Below are 18,015 nucleotides of genomic sequence, written 5' to 3' on the forward strand. Positions count from 1 at the left end.
GTGACGTAACACCAACTACCCTTTAATTCAGTTATGACGTCAAAATTTATGACGTCATAATTAATTTCAGGTTTTTTTTTATTTCGAGGTTTTTTTTAGTTTCAATGAAAAAATAAGAGGACACAATCATTTCATCAATTTCCACGAAAACGAAATCCGCATTATATAGTTTTGAATAGTGTCATAGAAACATCAGATTACACCTATTCTAAGATACGTTTTTCCTGAAATCGGTGGACCTGGAAAGGTTTCAAAAAAGATGTTTTCGTTTACATAATAGTAGTCCAAAATTAAGACTTTTGTTGCATTTTATTCTATTTTTAGATAGTTCATCAGAAATTAATAAAAGTGAATCATGATATTAATAGTGATATTATTTTCGAACATTTTAAGCATAAATAACCCCCATAATAGTCACATATAAAATGTACATATTTTCACGAAATTGTTTACATTTTATCGAAATGAAAATTGGAAATCATGAACTTTGACCTTTTGTAGTTATAAAAAAGGACGGGCAAAATTCATTTGAATTTCATGAGAAAAAGACTTTAGTATAGTGAACAAAATCGTATGTAACTTTGGTACAACCTCTAAAAAATGCAAGCCGCAAACCTTACCTTAAATATAACTAATTTACATGCATGGAAGCTCATTGTAATATTTCATTGCAGACTCCGGACACACCTACAACTGCAGGTACAACTAGGACTGTGGGTACACCTTGGACTGTGGGTACACCTAGGACTGCGGGTACACCTAGGACTGCAGGCACACTAAAGACTGCGGGCACACCTAAAACTGTGGGTATACCTGACACTGCGGGTACACATAGGACTGTGGGCACACCTAGGACTGCGGGTACACCTAGGACTGCGGGTACACCTAGGACTGCAGGCACACTAAAGACTGCGGGCACACCTAAAACTGTGGGTATACCTGACACTGCGGGTACACCTGACACTGCGGGTACACCTAGGACTGCGGACACACCTAGGACTGCGGACACACATAAGATTGTGGGTACACCTGACACTGCGGGTACACCTAGGACTGCGGGCACACCTAGGACTGCGGACACACCTAAGACTGTGGGTACACCTAGGACTGCGGACACACCTAGGACTGCGGACACACATAAGATTGTGGGTACACCTAGGACTGCGGACACACCTAGGACTGCGGGTACACCTAGGACTGCGGACACACCTAAGACTGTGGGTACACCTGACACTGCGGGTACACCTAGGACTGCGGGCACACCTAGGACTGCGGGTACACCTGACACTGCGGGAACACCTAGGACAGCGGACACACCTAGGACTGCGGGTAGATCTAGGACTGCGGGCACACTTAGGACTGTGGGTACACCTGACACTGCGGGTACACCTAGGACTGCGGGTACACCTAGGACTGTGGGTACACCTGACACTGCGGGCACACCTAGGACTGCGGGCACACCTAGGATTGCGGGTACACCTAGGACTGCGCGCACACTTAAGACTGCGGGTACACTCAGGACTGTGGGTATACCTGAGACTGCGGGCACACCTAGAACTGTGGGTACACCTAGGACTGCGGGCACACGTAGGACTGCGGGTACACCTAGGACTGCGGGCACACCTAGGACTGTGGGTACACCTGACATTGCGGGTACACATAGGACTGTGGGCACACCTAGGACTGCGGGTACACCTAGGACTGCGGGTACACCTAGGACTGCAGGCACACTAAAGACTGCGGGCACACCTAAAACTGTGGGTATACCTGACACTGCGGGTACACCTGAAACTGCGGGTACACCTAGGACTGCGGACACACCTAGGACTGCGGACACACATAAGATTGTGGGTACACCTGACACTGCGGGTACACCTAGGACTGCGGGCACACCTAGGACTGCGGACACACCTAAGACTGTGGGTACACCTGACACTGCGGGAACACCTAGGACTGCGGGCACACCTAGGACTGCGGGTACACCTAGGACTGCGGACACACCTAGGACTGCGGGTACACCTAGGACTGCGGACACACCTAAGACTGTGGGTACACCTGACACTGCGGGTACACCTAGGACTGCGGGCACACCTAGGACTGCGGGTACACCTGACACTGCGAGAACACCTAGGACTGCGGACACACCTAGGACTGCGGGTAGATCTAGGACTGCGGGCACACTTAGGACTGTGGGTACACCTGACACTGCGGGTACACCTAGGACTGCGGGTACACCTAGGACTGTGGGTACACCTGACACTGCGGGCACACATAGGACTGCGGGCACACCTAGGATTGCGGGTACACCTAGGACTGCGCGCACACTTAAGACTGCGGGTACACTCAGGACTGTGGGTATACCTGAGACTGCGGGCACACCTAGAACTGTGGGTACACCTAGGACTGCGGGCACACGTAGGACTGCGGGTACACCTAGGACTGCGGGCACACCTAGGACTGCGGACAAACCTAGGACTATGGACACAACTGTAATCTTTATATTTATGTTATTGCATGCAGTACGAGTTCTTATATTCTTTTTTAGAGCAATAATCAACCACCTATGACTACCAAATATGTTTAAAAAGTGCGTTGATTATAATCTTTAATTATAATTCTTCTTTTTTAGAGCAATAATCAACCACCTATGACTACCAAATATGTTTAAAAAGTGCGTTGATTATAATCTTTAATTATAAGGATTTTTAATTGATTTTTCAAATTTGTTCAGCCACCAACGACTGCGGACACACTAAAGACTATGGACACAACTATCACCATTTCAATAAGTAAATATTTATTTGTTTCATCTTTCTGTTTGTCACTTATTACAATAACAACAATAACTATTTTAAGATTATTTCATATAAAAATAAAACAAAGCCAGTCTTTAAGAAGTCCAATATATACTGGATCAACTACTTGTCTCTCGCTTGATTCTTTTGATTCGGAAGGTTATTTAAGACCACACACTGATGAATAACCGTATATAAGGATGTTCTTTAATTTTTTTTCAGCTGTCTGTGCAGTTTTCACGACTACTTTTTTATTTGTATTAATTATGATAAATATTTCTTGGTTAAAAAAAAAAAAGACATCATAATCTGTTGTATCCAAAAGATCATAATCAATACCAATTAGAAAAAAGAGATTATCAGTTATAATTTATTCTAAGCACATCCACAACTATTTATCACTGCACTGTGTAAAAAAATGAATTTAACAATATTTGGTAACAAAGAAGTTTCTTATTTTAATTTTGAGACATTTCTTTTCTATGATGATATACTACAATGCATTATAAATTTACTTTCAGTGATTTATCTATGCTTGTCCGCAATATCATTCTGCTTTAAATTTCCACTTTTATTCTTGCATTAGTAATATTATATTTATTTTGCTATAAAAAAGGAGACAGTTCAATGTACCTTTTCCATAATATTATGAACAATTTGAGTTAACTGCAGTAGATACCTAGTATATTTTCTCTTGCTTTCAGTTATATCTACTTGCTTGTCAACAATATCCCTTGGATGCTTTCGTGCTTCAATAGCTTGCATTATAAGAAAGAGATTAAATAGAGCAAGACTTCTGCGATTAAATAATTCATCAGTACACGCACTGGACGAGGAATCGATTTTAAATGATGAAGCATCTGCTAAAAATTTGTAACTCTGATTGATGTCAGTTTTATACCGTTTTGATTTTTCTTTGTAGGCATTCTTGGTATTTACACATACATTGAAAATCAGCTAGAACTGATTAGAAAAATGCTTGCTGCAATACACAACCTTTTGTTTCAAATGTACAAATACATTAGAATTTTTGTAACAACAATTATGGTTTTATCAAAAAAGTTCATTATGTATATAAGTCAAAATCAGATGACTTAAAATAATGTTAAAACAAAAAAGTTCACTGAAAAAAGAAGATATCCACAAAGAGTCAGAAAACAAACATCTTTTTATGGAACAAACAATTAGGGATTCTTGTCAGAGGTGACATAAGTATGTGATAGTGTGCCAGTGGAATGCATCTTTTCATTACCTTACATGTCTATTATTGAATTTTACAATTTTGTTAATTTTAATTAAAAGTTTAATATTTGGCATGATCATATTCTTGTTATATCATCATCACACAGCGAAAAAGCAGCGACAAAGGGATTAAAGTTTCGATATTCTAAGTTTCTACATTAACGATGAAGTAGCATATGTTGATTCAGTCATGCTTTCCTAAGTTGCTAGGATTGACTAAGTTAGTTAAATATTTAACGAAAAAACATTAATCAATTTATTATAAAATAAAAAGACATGACTGAGAATTGTTAATCTGATAAGAAAGGTCAAATGAGAGTATTGATGTGTGAAGATGTACAACCCAACTAAGTTCTTGACATGAAAAAAAAACTGAGGGATCTAGATTAGTGTCCTCCCTCCCATAGAGTTGTTATGGAGATTCTTCCCAGAGTGTGAGGGGTGAGACAATCGCAGGACAGTTAAGGCAACAATTTGCTTTCAAACAGCAGGAAAAGGATGTCGTTTGTTTAAGTTTTATTTTTTCTGCATGATATATTTTTTAAAACTATTTTTTGACTGATTTTGCAAAGATATGGGTCACTTTAACTTGACCATGTCTTAATTTGACTGTCACGTGACTTTTCAGTGTCACGTGGGCATCTTTTGGACAAGAAACGTCAATGCTAATTTGAGACAAAAAAGACAAGGGCAAGACAAACAAAGTTTGGAGTAAATAATAGAGGGCGAAGCCCTCTCAAGGGCCCGAAGGGCCCGTGAGAGCGAAGTTCTCCCTATAGACAACACGTGTATATATGTCTAAAAATAGAAATTACACTCTATACCTATGAAGTTGATAAACTTTTCCAAGATGGAGGGAAAAAGAATAACTTCACGCGCCGTGACATCACCGGCATCCATGTTGAATTTGAATCTCGTACTAACTTCACGTTTGGTGAAAATTTATCAGCTTCGTTTAATGAGTGATAAATACATTCAAACTTACCTAGTGTGTTCTTGTTAAGAAAACAGATTTTCGTTTCCTACAACTTTCAACAGTTGCATTAGATCCGATCAAATGAATTTCAGGACATCTGATTGGACAAAAAACGTGTTTCAACAGTGAAGCAGTTTTAATTTCATTGTTATTAAAATAACATCATGTATTTGAATTAAATTTGCTCTCTGATTACTTTTTGAAGACACCAAAGACGATTTTTCTCCAACTTTCAATTTGAAATTTCGTTTTTTAGGTTTCATCTCAAATCGTAGCCTAACATACTCATACCCAGGTCATTTAGTACCCAGAATTCAAATTAATTATCAATATCCAAAAAAAATTAAGTAACGACCAATAACTAATTCAATATAAATAAAACATAATCCAAACTTAATTTTATAGACATCCTAATCTTTGACAGACACATTGTAAAATATTTCCCCAATCTAATTCACCACCCCCCCCCAAAAAAAAAATAAAATAAAATGTGTAAACCAATTCGTATACGATTAAAAAATACAATAAATGTTCAAATTACCCCCAATCTGCCATAAAAATAAAAGCAAATAGGAAGATTATTTGTAGCAATACGATTTTCTTATTTTAAAAAAATATACGTCATTGCTCTTTAATTCATGTTTTATACATGTACATGTGTATACATTTAAAATAAGGGAGTAAAAAGTTAAAAAACTTCATGCTGAGAAATATTATCCAGAGATCTGCGATGTAGATACTACATGTAGCTGCAGCCAGGTATTATCCAATATATATATAAATTACTTCAGACTAGACAATAAGACATCAAAATAATACACATGTATATTGATGGAATCAAAATATTTTTTAACTGTCCCAAGATTTTTGCTTCATGATTAGTTATTCATAAATATCCCTACCTTTGCTAGCCAAGGGTTTGTGATCTCCAGATGCGGCGCAGATCAAAAACCCTTGGCTTATGAAGATGAAATATTTCAGGGTTCAAACAATATTTATTTTCATACCAGAATGAAAATTTGTTTACAGGTTTTTGTATTTGAATCCCCCCCCCCTCTCTCTCTCTCTCTCTCTCTCTCTCTCTCTGACTTGTTTGGCTGAAAAAGCGGCTGTTAAATACAAATCTATGGAGATTTGTATTGCAAATGATTTCTTTTAGCTGTGTACGTTTCTATAACATTGTCAAAATGTGATGGAAACAGTAACCTGGGGCAGACTATACTCTATAGCATATCAGGGCCGGGCTTGAACAAATTTTACAAACAATAAGATTAGAGTTCAAACATAACAATTTATGAAATGACATGCCAGAGACGATCTACTGATCTAGCCCCATTGATATTGGCTTCGCCCTCCAAACGGTTACACCGTAAAACATATTACGCCTACGTATTTAAAATTATATATACATCATAGAAATCAATGCTCATTCAGTTGTAAAATTCGTTTAATATGCAAATTCCTAGGAAAACTGGCTACTTGTTGCAAAAATAGCGCGTTCTTGTACATTTCGATTAAAATTACAAATTAAAAGTATATTTCTCAACAAATGAGCATCAGTTTTCATTAAGTACATGAAAAAAGGAAGAAAATCATACCAAGTTCAATAATATCTATAGCCGCCTTGCCCTTGTCTTTTTGCATTTAATTTGACAGTCAGTCAGGTCTCTCAAATCAATACACATTTCAAACGCACAAATGATCCCAAAAGGGGAGATAACTCTAAAAGCGTTAACTCTTCTGAAATAGGCGCGGTGTCATTGTATCGTTTAATCCGAATTTATTTTGAGATAGATTTCATCAGTACATTATGCAAATGATTATTTAAACATAGTTTTTCTGTTTTATCTTTAAAAAAAGGGACAGTATGGTTACTATGAATCACCCGCATTTCCTCTGTTGTAATTATAGACGTAAACAAAAACAGTTGTGCATCATATTTTAGGTTAATGCATGCGCAGAGTTAGTAGTTTCTTGATTTTTGAGGGAAGGAAGAAAAATATATGAGACCTAATTGTGCAAAATTATCCGAGGGGTAGGCTGGGTTGGGAGAAGCCCCTCTATAATAAGACAGACATATAACATGATTTATCTCATAATATAAAAAATAACCCCAACCTCACCATGCTCACTGTACAATATGGTCAGGGGTATGTTTTGATTATAAGAATATTTCATGTCATGTGCATGCCTGTGCCTTATGATTCAATGTTTATATACAACACTGTTGTCTTGAAACATTTTCCAGGGAGAGGGGTGGTTCAAGGAATTTATTTGAGACCAAGCCATATTACCATGTGAAGTGTGAATTAAATTAGAGTTATCGAGGGTAGAGGGGCTATATACACATGAAGAATGATTTTAAGCTTATACTCATTTTCTTTTTTCTTTTTTTTTTTGGGGGGGGGGGGGGAGGTGCATATTTATTTATTCAGTCACAAAATTTATTCCATTCCAGTTGCATATATCTTTCATTACCGAGAACAAAAGAGAGTGTAAATCCTGCAAGTAGGCAATCAAAAGCCATTTTTGGTTCACATGAATATATAAAATTCAACAAGAATAAAATTCCAGGGTCCACTAGTATCTAGTCTATCGACCAAGGCTGATTTAGGAATTTGACCAAGGTATTAGTGGTATAAACATTTGGTATAAATTTAATGAAAATCCGTCAAAATTTGTAGGCATGAGCGCGCTTACAAGGTCAATTTTTGGAAAAAAACGGAGTCATGATTGTGGTCAAAGTCCCATAACTCCAACAAAAAGTATCGACCAATGCTGATTTTCGAACTTGACCAAAGTATTAGTAATATAAACATTTGGTATAAATTTAATGAAAATCTGTCAAAATTTGTAGGCATGAGAGCTTCCAAGGTCAATTTTTGGATAAAACGGAGTCATTATTGTGGTCAAAGTCCCATAACGCCAACAAAAAGTATCGACTAACGCTGATTTTTAAAATTGACTAAGGTAATAGTGGTATAAACATTTGGTATAAATTTGATGAAAATCCGTCAAAATTTGTAGGCATGAGAGCGCTCACAAGGTCAATTTTTGGGTAAAATGGAGTCATGATTGTGGTCAAAGTCCCATAACGCCAACAAAAAGTATCGACCAATGCTGATTTTCAAACTTGACCAAGGTAATAGTGGTATAAACATTTGGTATAAATTTAATGAAAATCTGTCAAAATGTGTAGGCATGAGAGCGCTTACAAGGTCAATTTTTGGATAAAATGGAGTCATTATTGCACTCAAAGCCCCATAACTCCAACAAAAAGTATCGACCAATTCTGATTTTCGAACTTGACCAAGGTAATAGTGGTATAAACATTTGGTATAAATTTAATGAAAATCCGAAAATTTGTAGGCATGAGAGCGCTTACAAAAAAGTGTGACGGACGGACGCACGGACCCACGGACGGACGGATGCCCGGCATTTCTATGTCCCCGCTCCGCGTTGCGGCGGGGGACAAAAAATTCTGAACTTAATCTTATGCGAGGGGATGAAGACTCTCTCCCCCACCCCTTTGCATCTTTAATGCATGCAAACAGCATAATTATAGCAATTTAATATAGCTGACTTAGGTAAATGTCTCCTCTCCCCCATTTCTTAAAAAATTATGAATATAAAAACAATTATACTTGGCTTATTTGTTTTATTCAGACATGCTAAGAAGATAAATTACTTTCTGAAAGAAAAATAATGATAATATGTTCAGTGACAACATTATTTTAAAATTGATATACCCATATATGCATGCACACTCAACAATTTCAATTTCTTTGATGTATGATATGATGTCAATGTGTTTATATTGTATGACTTCTTAGTTTGAATCCTCTTCTTTCTCCAAAAGCACAGTCTTTCTGTTCTTTAAGTCCAGGTTTTCACATCATTTTCATATTTTATATTCCCAGGATAAGAGTGTGTGTAACTTGTCACCAATAAGAACAGCATTTATGCAAATCCCAAAACATAGCAGGTACCAGCTGAAATGAAAATGGTTTTTCAGTGAGTTTAACATATGTAATCAAAATGACTGAGAGATTAAAATGGAAGAATTATTTTCTACAATTTGACAAACATTGGAATTTATTTATCTTGATAAACATTTCATTCTGTTAAGATTTGCATTCAGGTTTTGCACATGTTCAAACACAGCTTTAAAACAGTTTTTTGATGATCGACACCTTCACCCCTGTTATGTGTAAAATTACTGTGGCCCCTTTATTTTACTCGACAAAACCTTGACAGTGCACTTCTCTCTCTCTCTCTCTTTAGGTATACAAGATTTCTATCAAGCTAGTGCAGTTACAGTGAAATCATACCATGTAATGTTGATATGTTCAATGTTGATGAGCAATTTTTAATGATGAAGTATTAAAAATAACATAAGTTTTATATTTATTCATTTTAAAATAAAACACATATATACACACATACCGGTACATAGGACTACATGTCAACAGCAATTTGAGCATTCTGTTAAAGGTCTAATTTGCATGAATGGGTAAAATGACAAACACTTTAACTATTATTTAAAAGTTTCACATGCACATTCTAAACAAACATACCATGTCGATATATAGATTCCTCATTTAGAGAAATCTGATGAAGTGATGTCACATGCAATTCAATTATATTTGTATATTATAAGAATTCAGACAGTGTTATGTTCTGAGTGATATAAAAAGCTAGTAATGTGCTTGAACATTTTATATCAGTTGGATGAATATACCAGGTAATGTGTAAAAAAAATTAAATAAACTGTCATAGAAGAATTTTCAACACAGAAGAAACATGTTATTGATCAGCTGTTTATGAACGGGTCAACTAATTTTCAGAAAATCAAATCAGCTGTATATAATCCTTTAGCCTGTACTGTACTGATTTTCAGGAAACCAGATCAGCTGTTTTCACAGTCTCATGCACTTTGTTTACATACAAACAACTACATGTATAGTCAGACTGAGTGTAGTGTAAAGCTATAGTATTGTCTGTACAAATGCTATGAACTGATTCGATCGTGTCGACTGAACTTTCTGAAGAAAATGAGTAACAATTTAACAGACCGACAATAAACTTCTACATGTACATTGTACAGTATAAATGTAAACAATGCATGCAATGCAGTCTCTTCTCATGTTTTGAACGAAACAACATAATAAGTTGATCAGAAATTCATCCACTGTATAAAAACACAGAAAAACAGTTACTTAGTTATCTGGTCTATTACAAGTACACTGTATATCTATTCTTCATACCTGATAAATCATCAAAAGATCGTTACCATCGGGAACACCAGCTACACGTGTTTACATCGTCTAACGAGCGCTTTTGGGACGCAGATTCACACCCATGCGACAGATGTAATATAGAAATTCTTCGTATATTCTCGTTGTTGTAAACTTATATATACACATATGTGTAATTCGTTGTTATAGCTTTTGCCATGAATTATTAAATCAACCGTATATTTTGCCAACACTACTGTTTTCGGTGTATTTTCCATACATGGAAATACAGATTCGGGGCATCTATTATGACGTCATATCTCATTATCCCTTCATTAGCATATCAGAGCGATGTGCATATGTGTAGCCTTATCTGCACTGCGATTGAGAACATCTGACCGGGCATTGACTATCTGATAAAAAAGGGCTAATTAGGGTATTTGATGTATAGAGGTTTATGAGCTTAAGGTTCTCGACATGGTATTCTGTCCTTACATGGTCATTGACTTAAAGTTGATGTGAATGAATAAGAAAGTTTTCATTAACTATATTTTTATTGGTAAAAATATATAAGTAATTAGTAGAAGTAGTAGTAAACTTTTCCAAAAATTCTTCCAATAAGCATCAGAGTCGTAATTAGAAGTCTAGGATAAAATCACCGCTGTTTGTATTTATTAGACATCAAATTTTGATATAGTAATTTGTCCATACCATAAAACTCATGTTATTCGGAAAGAAAGGCTCTCGCGTCACCTAATTAAGTGTGCGAAAAATAATAAAACTGTTTTGAAATGAATATAACCATAAGCATAAAATTAAAGCTGAAATGAATTCTTATATACGCGTCATTTCACTTTTTTCTCCGACTACCGCCATATTAGTTGTCGATTTCTATTGTTCTGCTCATCGCCACACACGCCCTATATAAGGCCGAGAGCACTATTCATGCTTCACTTCATTCAGGTATTTCATTCACCCGAACCAGTTACCTTGGACGAAAAGACGTGTAGAAACACTTTGGGAACAAACATAATATGACAACCACTTCACTGGCAAGGCATATCCAATGAATGACGAAACAAGGCAGACTGAAATCCAGCCACAGGTACTTAAAAAATCCTCGATAAATGTAGACCGTTTTCCTGTGTATATTATAACATCGCACATGCGCAAACTGCACACTGTGGCAGATCGAGCAATGTCAATGATCGCATGGATTTAAGAAACTGAGCGTTTTTGTAGGAACGGATGGAAACGATGTAACGTTGTTACGTTCTTGGATTGACTATCAATTAGCTACTGTGTTGGATGTACTGCCGCCGGGGTTTTAAAAATGATGCAGACGTTATGCATTCTGTATGAACGACACACGTGTTCGATGTGCATGCGAAGTAAGGCAGCACTATCTGTGCAAAATATTACGGATACCTTGAAAATTCTGTCAAAGAATAAATATATTTTGTATTTTATTGACTGTTGTTTCTTTTATTATTTATTACATTTTACTACAGGCACATTGTGTAAATCATGCATTTAGAAGTCCGTACAACCTGAATGCCTCGATCAGAAAGCAACCGACCGTAACTTTCCCAACCGGTTTATATACCCCAGTGACAGTAGAGGAGCTATCGAAACTAATATGGCGAGCAAATGCTTTTATGAATTCATGTCAGCTTTAAAAGGGGTGAAGGTAACAAGCATTACGAACATTGTGAAGAAGGCGATGGTACGATGGATGGTTGGAACGGGATATAATTAGAATCCATATATCAAACATCATAATGTATCTCCAAACATTTCAGAATGTTCAATGGCATACATGTACATATAAACACGTACTTCTGAATATTACATATCAAGTACAACTTAAAACTAAATCATTCAAACAACCGATTTTACGTTTAAAAACATATTATTTGTATATTTATATATATGCAACCCAAATTGTGGACGGTAAATATTTCATTGTATCATAGATAACAGTCTATTCGAAAACTGAACAATCTATACACCCCACAAGATACATGAAAAAAGCATCAATTAATCTCCTGCGGAGATATATCTTTCTATGTATAGCTACACTCCCTCCCCCGGCATCGATTCAATAAAATGATTATTCAACAAGTTGAACGTGAACTTGAGTATTCCATTAAGTACAGACAACCGTGATTGTAGCATGGCACATTTTACATAGCATGCATACTAAACCTACCATAAGGATAGTAACACAAATAAATAAAACATCCAGACTACACCCTTAAACGCAAAGAAAAACCCCAACACATTAAGTGCATAGGTATAGTACCCAGGCCACGTGCTGTGAAGCTTGATTAATCCTGCATTGTCCGGCATGCGCTGTCGATTTCAAAGTAATTTGGGTAGTCAGTGTGTTATTGCAAGATAAGAGAATTTCGCGTGAAAAAAGTGTAACTGGAGGCCTAGGGGCCTAATTGCTTACCTGAGGAACAATATGTATGAAAAAAATCAGCTGAATCGAGTCATTATACAAACTATCTGGAAAAATTAGTATAATACATGTAGATCCATCCTGTATAAACAGGAATCCACTTTCCCCCTTTGATATATTTATGTCTATAATCAGGTCCCTTTTCTAACAGGATGATTTTATAGTCATATCACACGTTGCGTATTGCTGGCAATTCTCAAAAAGATCCTAAACAAATGTTTATATATGGGATGTAAACCTACATCAAACTCTGAACCACTTGTGAAACATAAGAATAGTCCAAAGGCCAAAGTCCAAATGATTCTTAAGAAAAAGCAGTATGCCAAAAAGTTTGCATATAAATAAAACAATGAATTTAATATTTGTTTTTGTGAATAATAAAAATGTTTTCCATTGTACAATTGGCTCCAAAATGTGGTCACACCCTTTTTTCAGCGTTTGTGACAATCTTGAGCTGAATTCCCAATGTGGCCACACCTTAGTCCTCAACAATTTTATTTGGACGAATTTAAATCTACATTATCATATGTTCCTTTCACTAAAATTACATTTTTTTTCTGTAGGTAAATGGTTTCATTTTAAAAGATGTTTCTCTATATAACCCTATGTAAAATTTTTTTCCTGTCACCCCCCCCCCCCCCCCCTCCCCTTTAAAGAATGTACATAACAGTGCTCACTATTAACAGAGCGACATTTAAGTCCGGACATGACAAAGTCCGGGCTTTTAGCTACCCTTTCCGTTGGACATAGCCTACTTTTGTTTATATATCTTGGTGGGACATTTTACTTTGATCCCATCATGTCAGCATAAATGTACACATTGCTCTAGTTTTCTTATAATTGTCTCTCAAATATCAAATTCCCATGGGATTTTGGTGGGATTTTTCATCCCATCTCAAACCCCACAAAAATCCCATGTGAGAACAAAATCTTTGTGGGATATAAACTCCCGTTGGATTTTTTTCTCCCATCATCGGTGTTGATAGGATAATTAATCCTATAAAAGGCTTTTATAGGATTTAAACTCCTATGAATGACCATGTTAGGATATTCTATCCCAGAGGATAAAAAGTCCTCTAAATATATCATCTTTATGGTTGTATGTTGGGGTTAACTAAACACTTGTGATTCAATTGTCTGATCATATAGTCTAGTAAAAGCAATATTCAAACATCCAATGTAAAAATTTATTAGATAATGTCATTATATCCATCAAATGAATTACACGTGCTAAATTATATGTACCATCAATAACATATTCTTCTTGAAATGACTTAATAGAGCCTATAACAATAAGATTTAACAAATTCTTAGAAAATAAATACAAAAAATTACCAATTCTATTGAATATTAATATAATATTTCTGTTTATGTAAGCCCAAAAACTCTTACTTTTCAATGCTGCAAGGAGACTCATTTTTGTTTTTAATTTTGATTGATTGATATGATTTGATTTGATACTGTACATCAGGTGAACCGGCATGACCCAAGGAACAAGTATATGATTTATGGGCGGGGATCTCAACTGTTTTCAAGATATTTGGGCACTTCCTGTCCAAAGGGGGGAGGGGAGGGGGGTGTCATGACCACCCTTGGGGCCCATGACCTATATACTATTTGATGCTCCTTGACACAAGGAACGAATATATTTGGTTTAGGGGTGGGGATCTCAACCGTTTTTGAGATATTTGGGCAATTCCTGTTCAATGGGAAGTGGGTGTCCAGACGGTAGCAGGAGGATTAAGCACCAAGATGTTTAGGCCTTTAATTGATAGGATTTTTAGACCCAAAGATGTTAAAGCACCCATTTAAGATGTTTGACTAACATACACTTTTCCTCAATTATTTGTTTTCTATTATGAATAAATACAATCTGCAAATTATTGAAATGTCTATAATAATATGTTAATTATTCTTTTGTCAAATTATTTTCTGATTCTGAACATATTTTAAATAGAACCTAATTTAAAGCACCGTGTATTTATACATGTTTTATATTTTGTACATCTTGAGGCCTAAACATCTAATTAGCTTGGGTCTAAACGTCTGTAATTCGTCCAGACCCAGTCTGTCTTGGAATCAGTCTTGCCATTCTACATGAAATCATCAGTGAATGGAACACTCTTCTTTTTTCTTTGCTTTACCATGTCAATGTCACAACCTAGAAGGCAAGTTTGTTTAAACATTACAGAAGTCGAACCTTATTCCATCCGAGCTCTATTTTCACACAGTTAATGGGATTTTGACTTGCGTGTTGTTTTTAACAACTGGGTAGAAGACAATACAGATTTAGAGATAAGAGTTAGTCAGAAAGTAAGTGCTTCCACAATCTTGACATCATCGAGCAGCAAGCAGCAGGTGGTGATCCTTGACATGGAGGCGATGATGCAATGCCAGAGATCAATGACAAGGAATGTAGATAGTCATTCTGCTATCCATGCGTGAAGTGGCTCGGTAATGGTGACTACCACATACAAGGAATTCTGCTATTAGGAAAACAAAGTACAAATAGTTTTGGACTGTGATGTCTCGTAGATATGCTTGGAACTATCCCAGATATCAAGCGAAAAAAGCTGAACATTATAATCGTGATGAAGTAGAAAGCTCTGTATGGACACAGAGAAATAATGCCAGAATGTGTTTTATCTCTAGTGAGGGATTTATACATGTAACCTAACCCCCCTGGTAGACCTTACATGGGACACTAATGGGCTTGATTCCAGGATAAATTAAATGTGCAATAATTAAATGTTTTTCAGTTAACTTTCCATCATATATATATATATAACTTTTAAGTGAAAAATTTTGTTTATACCATAAATCTGGAAATTTTTACCGTAGATAAAATTTTACCAAATTTGCGCGTGCACTGCATTCGCAATTTTTTTTTTCCGAAACAATAATCAACAATAAAAAAAAAATATAAGTAAAAATTTTGCCGAAGGCTGGTCTCTACTCCTTACTATATGAACAGATGTCCGTAAGTAGTAGTCATTTAAAAAACGCCTGTTTACATAACCCGGTTATTACACCCTACAACCCGCGTGTGGAGAAGGGCTTCACTCACCATTAGTATCTTCGATTAACTGGCAGCATGTCTGTCTTAAATTTTTTTTTTAAAAGACAGACCAGTACTTTTAACCATAGAGAATGGCAACTCCACTGCTCGGAAACTCGTTAACGATGTGTACAAAAACAGTGAAACCCCCAAGAAAAAACGAGGAAATTACACCGTCCTTAGAGAAGAAATGCGAGCGAAAGTGGCGGAATGTGCAAACGAAAACGGCACTCTGAAAACCTTAAGCATTTTGGAGAATTTAACTTAAAAGAATCTATCTAAGAAAAACACACGTTTCTGCTCGTAAAAGAAAGTTAAATCTGGAGATCGAAGAGCTCCCGAGGAAAAAACGGGGTCGGCCGCTAATGTTAGGAGAAAGCCTAGACAATAAAGTTCAGGACTTGGTTTCAGAAATTGCTACCATTTCAAAATGGACGTCAATATATTCACAAAAGTATTATCGCCACATTCGTTAGGACCGTGCTTGTTGGTTAAAATAAAAAAACCGACCATCAATCATGCCTAGAGATCAAATTGATTTTATAATTGTAGTATTTATAGAGGCGGCAGAAATATACGATATCCGAAGGTTAGTTAATAGTGTGCATGTAAATATGTGTGAAAATTAATATTTGAGTGCTTTTTATTTTTAGCGCCGATGAAAATTCGCAAAAATTTAAAACGTAAAATTTAATCTATAGCTTTTTGACTCAGATTCGCAAACATTAATCGACGTAAAAATTTCCACATTTACGGTAAACATATTGAACTATGATGCTTCCATTGCCCCTATGTTAAAGGCACTTGTTAATAAATCAGTAAAACCTTTACACATTGCAGTTATCCTATATGGGATTACTGCATATCATGAAAATAAAAACACACAGAAAAAGAACAAACCTTTATTTTGTTTTGAAAGAAGATTCATGTACAACTAGAACACATACAAAAACAAATAACACATCTTTTGGAGTTAATGAACTCATTTGCCATCAGGGATGCAAGAGTTGAGGGCTCTACAAGGTAAAATTAACAGTAAAGTTGCAATTTGAGTAAGATGTGTTGCATGAACTTGATGAAGGAACAGAAACATTTTCTTTGCTGAGAGAAGGAATGGGCACACTGACGCATGAAGGAGTAACTGTTGCAAGGTTAAATAAATTGTTATCGGTTTCAGTTTTCATTTTTTTTTTCGATGGAGGATATAAAATGTTGCTTACATCCTTCAGTTGCTCTTTGGACTCTCTCTGTATTTACGGACTCAACTTATGCTTCGGTGACCCGTTCTGTGCATAAATATTTGCTCATCTAATCCACTTTGATATTAACTAGTGGCACACGTGCGTTTTCCTGATTGGTTGGTAAAACTGCCTTCAAAACCTGATAATCATATTGAAAGATCAAATTTAACTATTAATTAAGGGTCCTAATTTAATCAAAATTAATAAAACCCGGAAATGTAACAGATAATCTACTTGGCAGTCATTTTAAATATGGCGGCCATATAAATATTCTTTTTATTTTGAATGTTAGAACGTCTATTAAAGCATCCACAACCTATCAATTGTGTAAAATTTGAACTCATAGGATAAAAAAAGTTATTCTTTTGAATAAAGTTATAAAACGATAAACTATATGGCGGCCATCCTGAAAATGGCGGCCACATTGATTTTTGAGAGTTGGTCCATTGTTTATTATGCTTAGTACACTGAAATATACAACTATGCAAAAGTTGGTGCTTTCTTCATTTAGTGAGCAATTTTGCACCAATCAGCCCGACTATATATATGAAGGAGATACCACTTGCGGTTATGACACCTTTTAAGAAAGTGTCTTTGAAACAGACCTTATAACTTTAAATCATGTAATGATATGTACCAGCTTGTTATTCTTAAGTTTTAATGCACACTGACTATTTTCCTAGGTTTGAACTCAGATTTTAAAATAACAATAGAACAGCCTTAACCTTTGTTATTTTACAAAATTCTTAATATAACCAACTGAAATCATTTGATGCAACATTGTTTTAAATATATTTGATTTTGTAATTGAGTTGGGTTTAAGACTCTTAAACAGTCTGATATTCACACATATCCAATATTTAGTTATTTTCGCGTGTAACAATATATGCGAACATGGGTGAAATGTGTACTTTTTATTTGCGTCATTTTTTTAGGCTGGTTTTTTTTTGCTGATTTATTCTTCATAAATGTTGAATTATCATGTTCAAAAGTGAATGA

General features: G+C 35.8%; 1 protein-coding gene and 1 long non-coding RNA gene across 2 annotated transcripts; both read right to left on the bottom strand.

The window, feature by feature from the left end:
• Window positions 1–902: 902 nt before the first annotated feature.
• On the bottom strand, window positions 903–7,139 carry LOC136276113 (neurofilament heavy polypeptide-like). Its single transcript, XM_066087115.1, has 3 exons — window positions 7,132–7,139; window positions 1,768–2,475; window positions 903–1,641 (listed from the first exon to the last, which is right to left on the bottom strand). Exons 1-3 carry the CDS (start codon window positions 7,137–7,139, stop codon window positions 903–905), a joined length of 1,455 nt encoding a protein of 484 aa, XP_065943187.1.
• Window positions 7,140–8,906: 1,767 nt separating this feature from the next.
• On the bottom strand, window positions 8,907–10,490 carry LOC117687573 (uncharacterized). Its single transcript, XR_010712293.1, has 2 exons — window positions 10,281–10,490; window positions 8,907–9,005 (listed from the first exon to the last, which is right to left on the bottom strand). It is a non-coding gene; the product is annotated as an uncharacterized lncRNA (long non-coding RNA).
• Window positions 10,491–18,015: the final 7,525 nt, after the last annotated feature.

This window comes from Magallana gigas, chromosome 1 (genome assembly GCF_963853765.1).
Source record: "Magallana gigas chromosome 1, xbMagGiga1.1, whole genome shotgun sequence".
Lineage (NCBI taxonomy): Eukaryota > Metazoa > Mollusca > Bivalvia > Ostreida > Ostreidae > Magallana > Magallana gigas.

What these genes read in the sequence shown, in the direction of transcription:
- LOC136276113 (XM_066087115.1), bottom strand. An exon ending in AGGTGTACCCGCAGTGTCAG is followed by an intron (nt 1,642 to 1,767) that starts GTATACCCACAG and finishes CCGCAATGTCAG; the next exon opens with GTGTACCCACAGTCCTAGGT.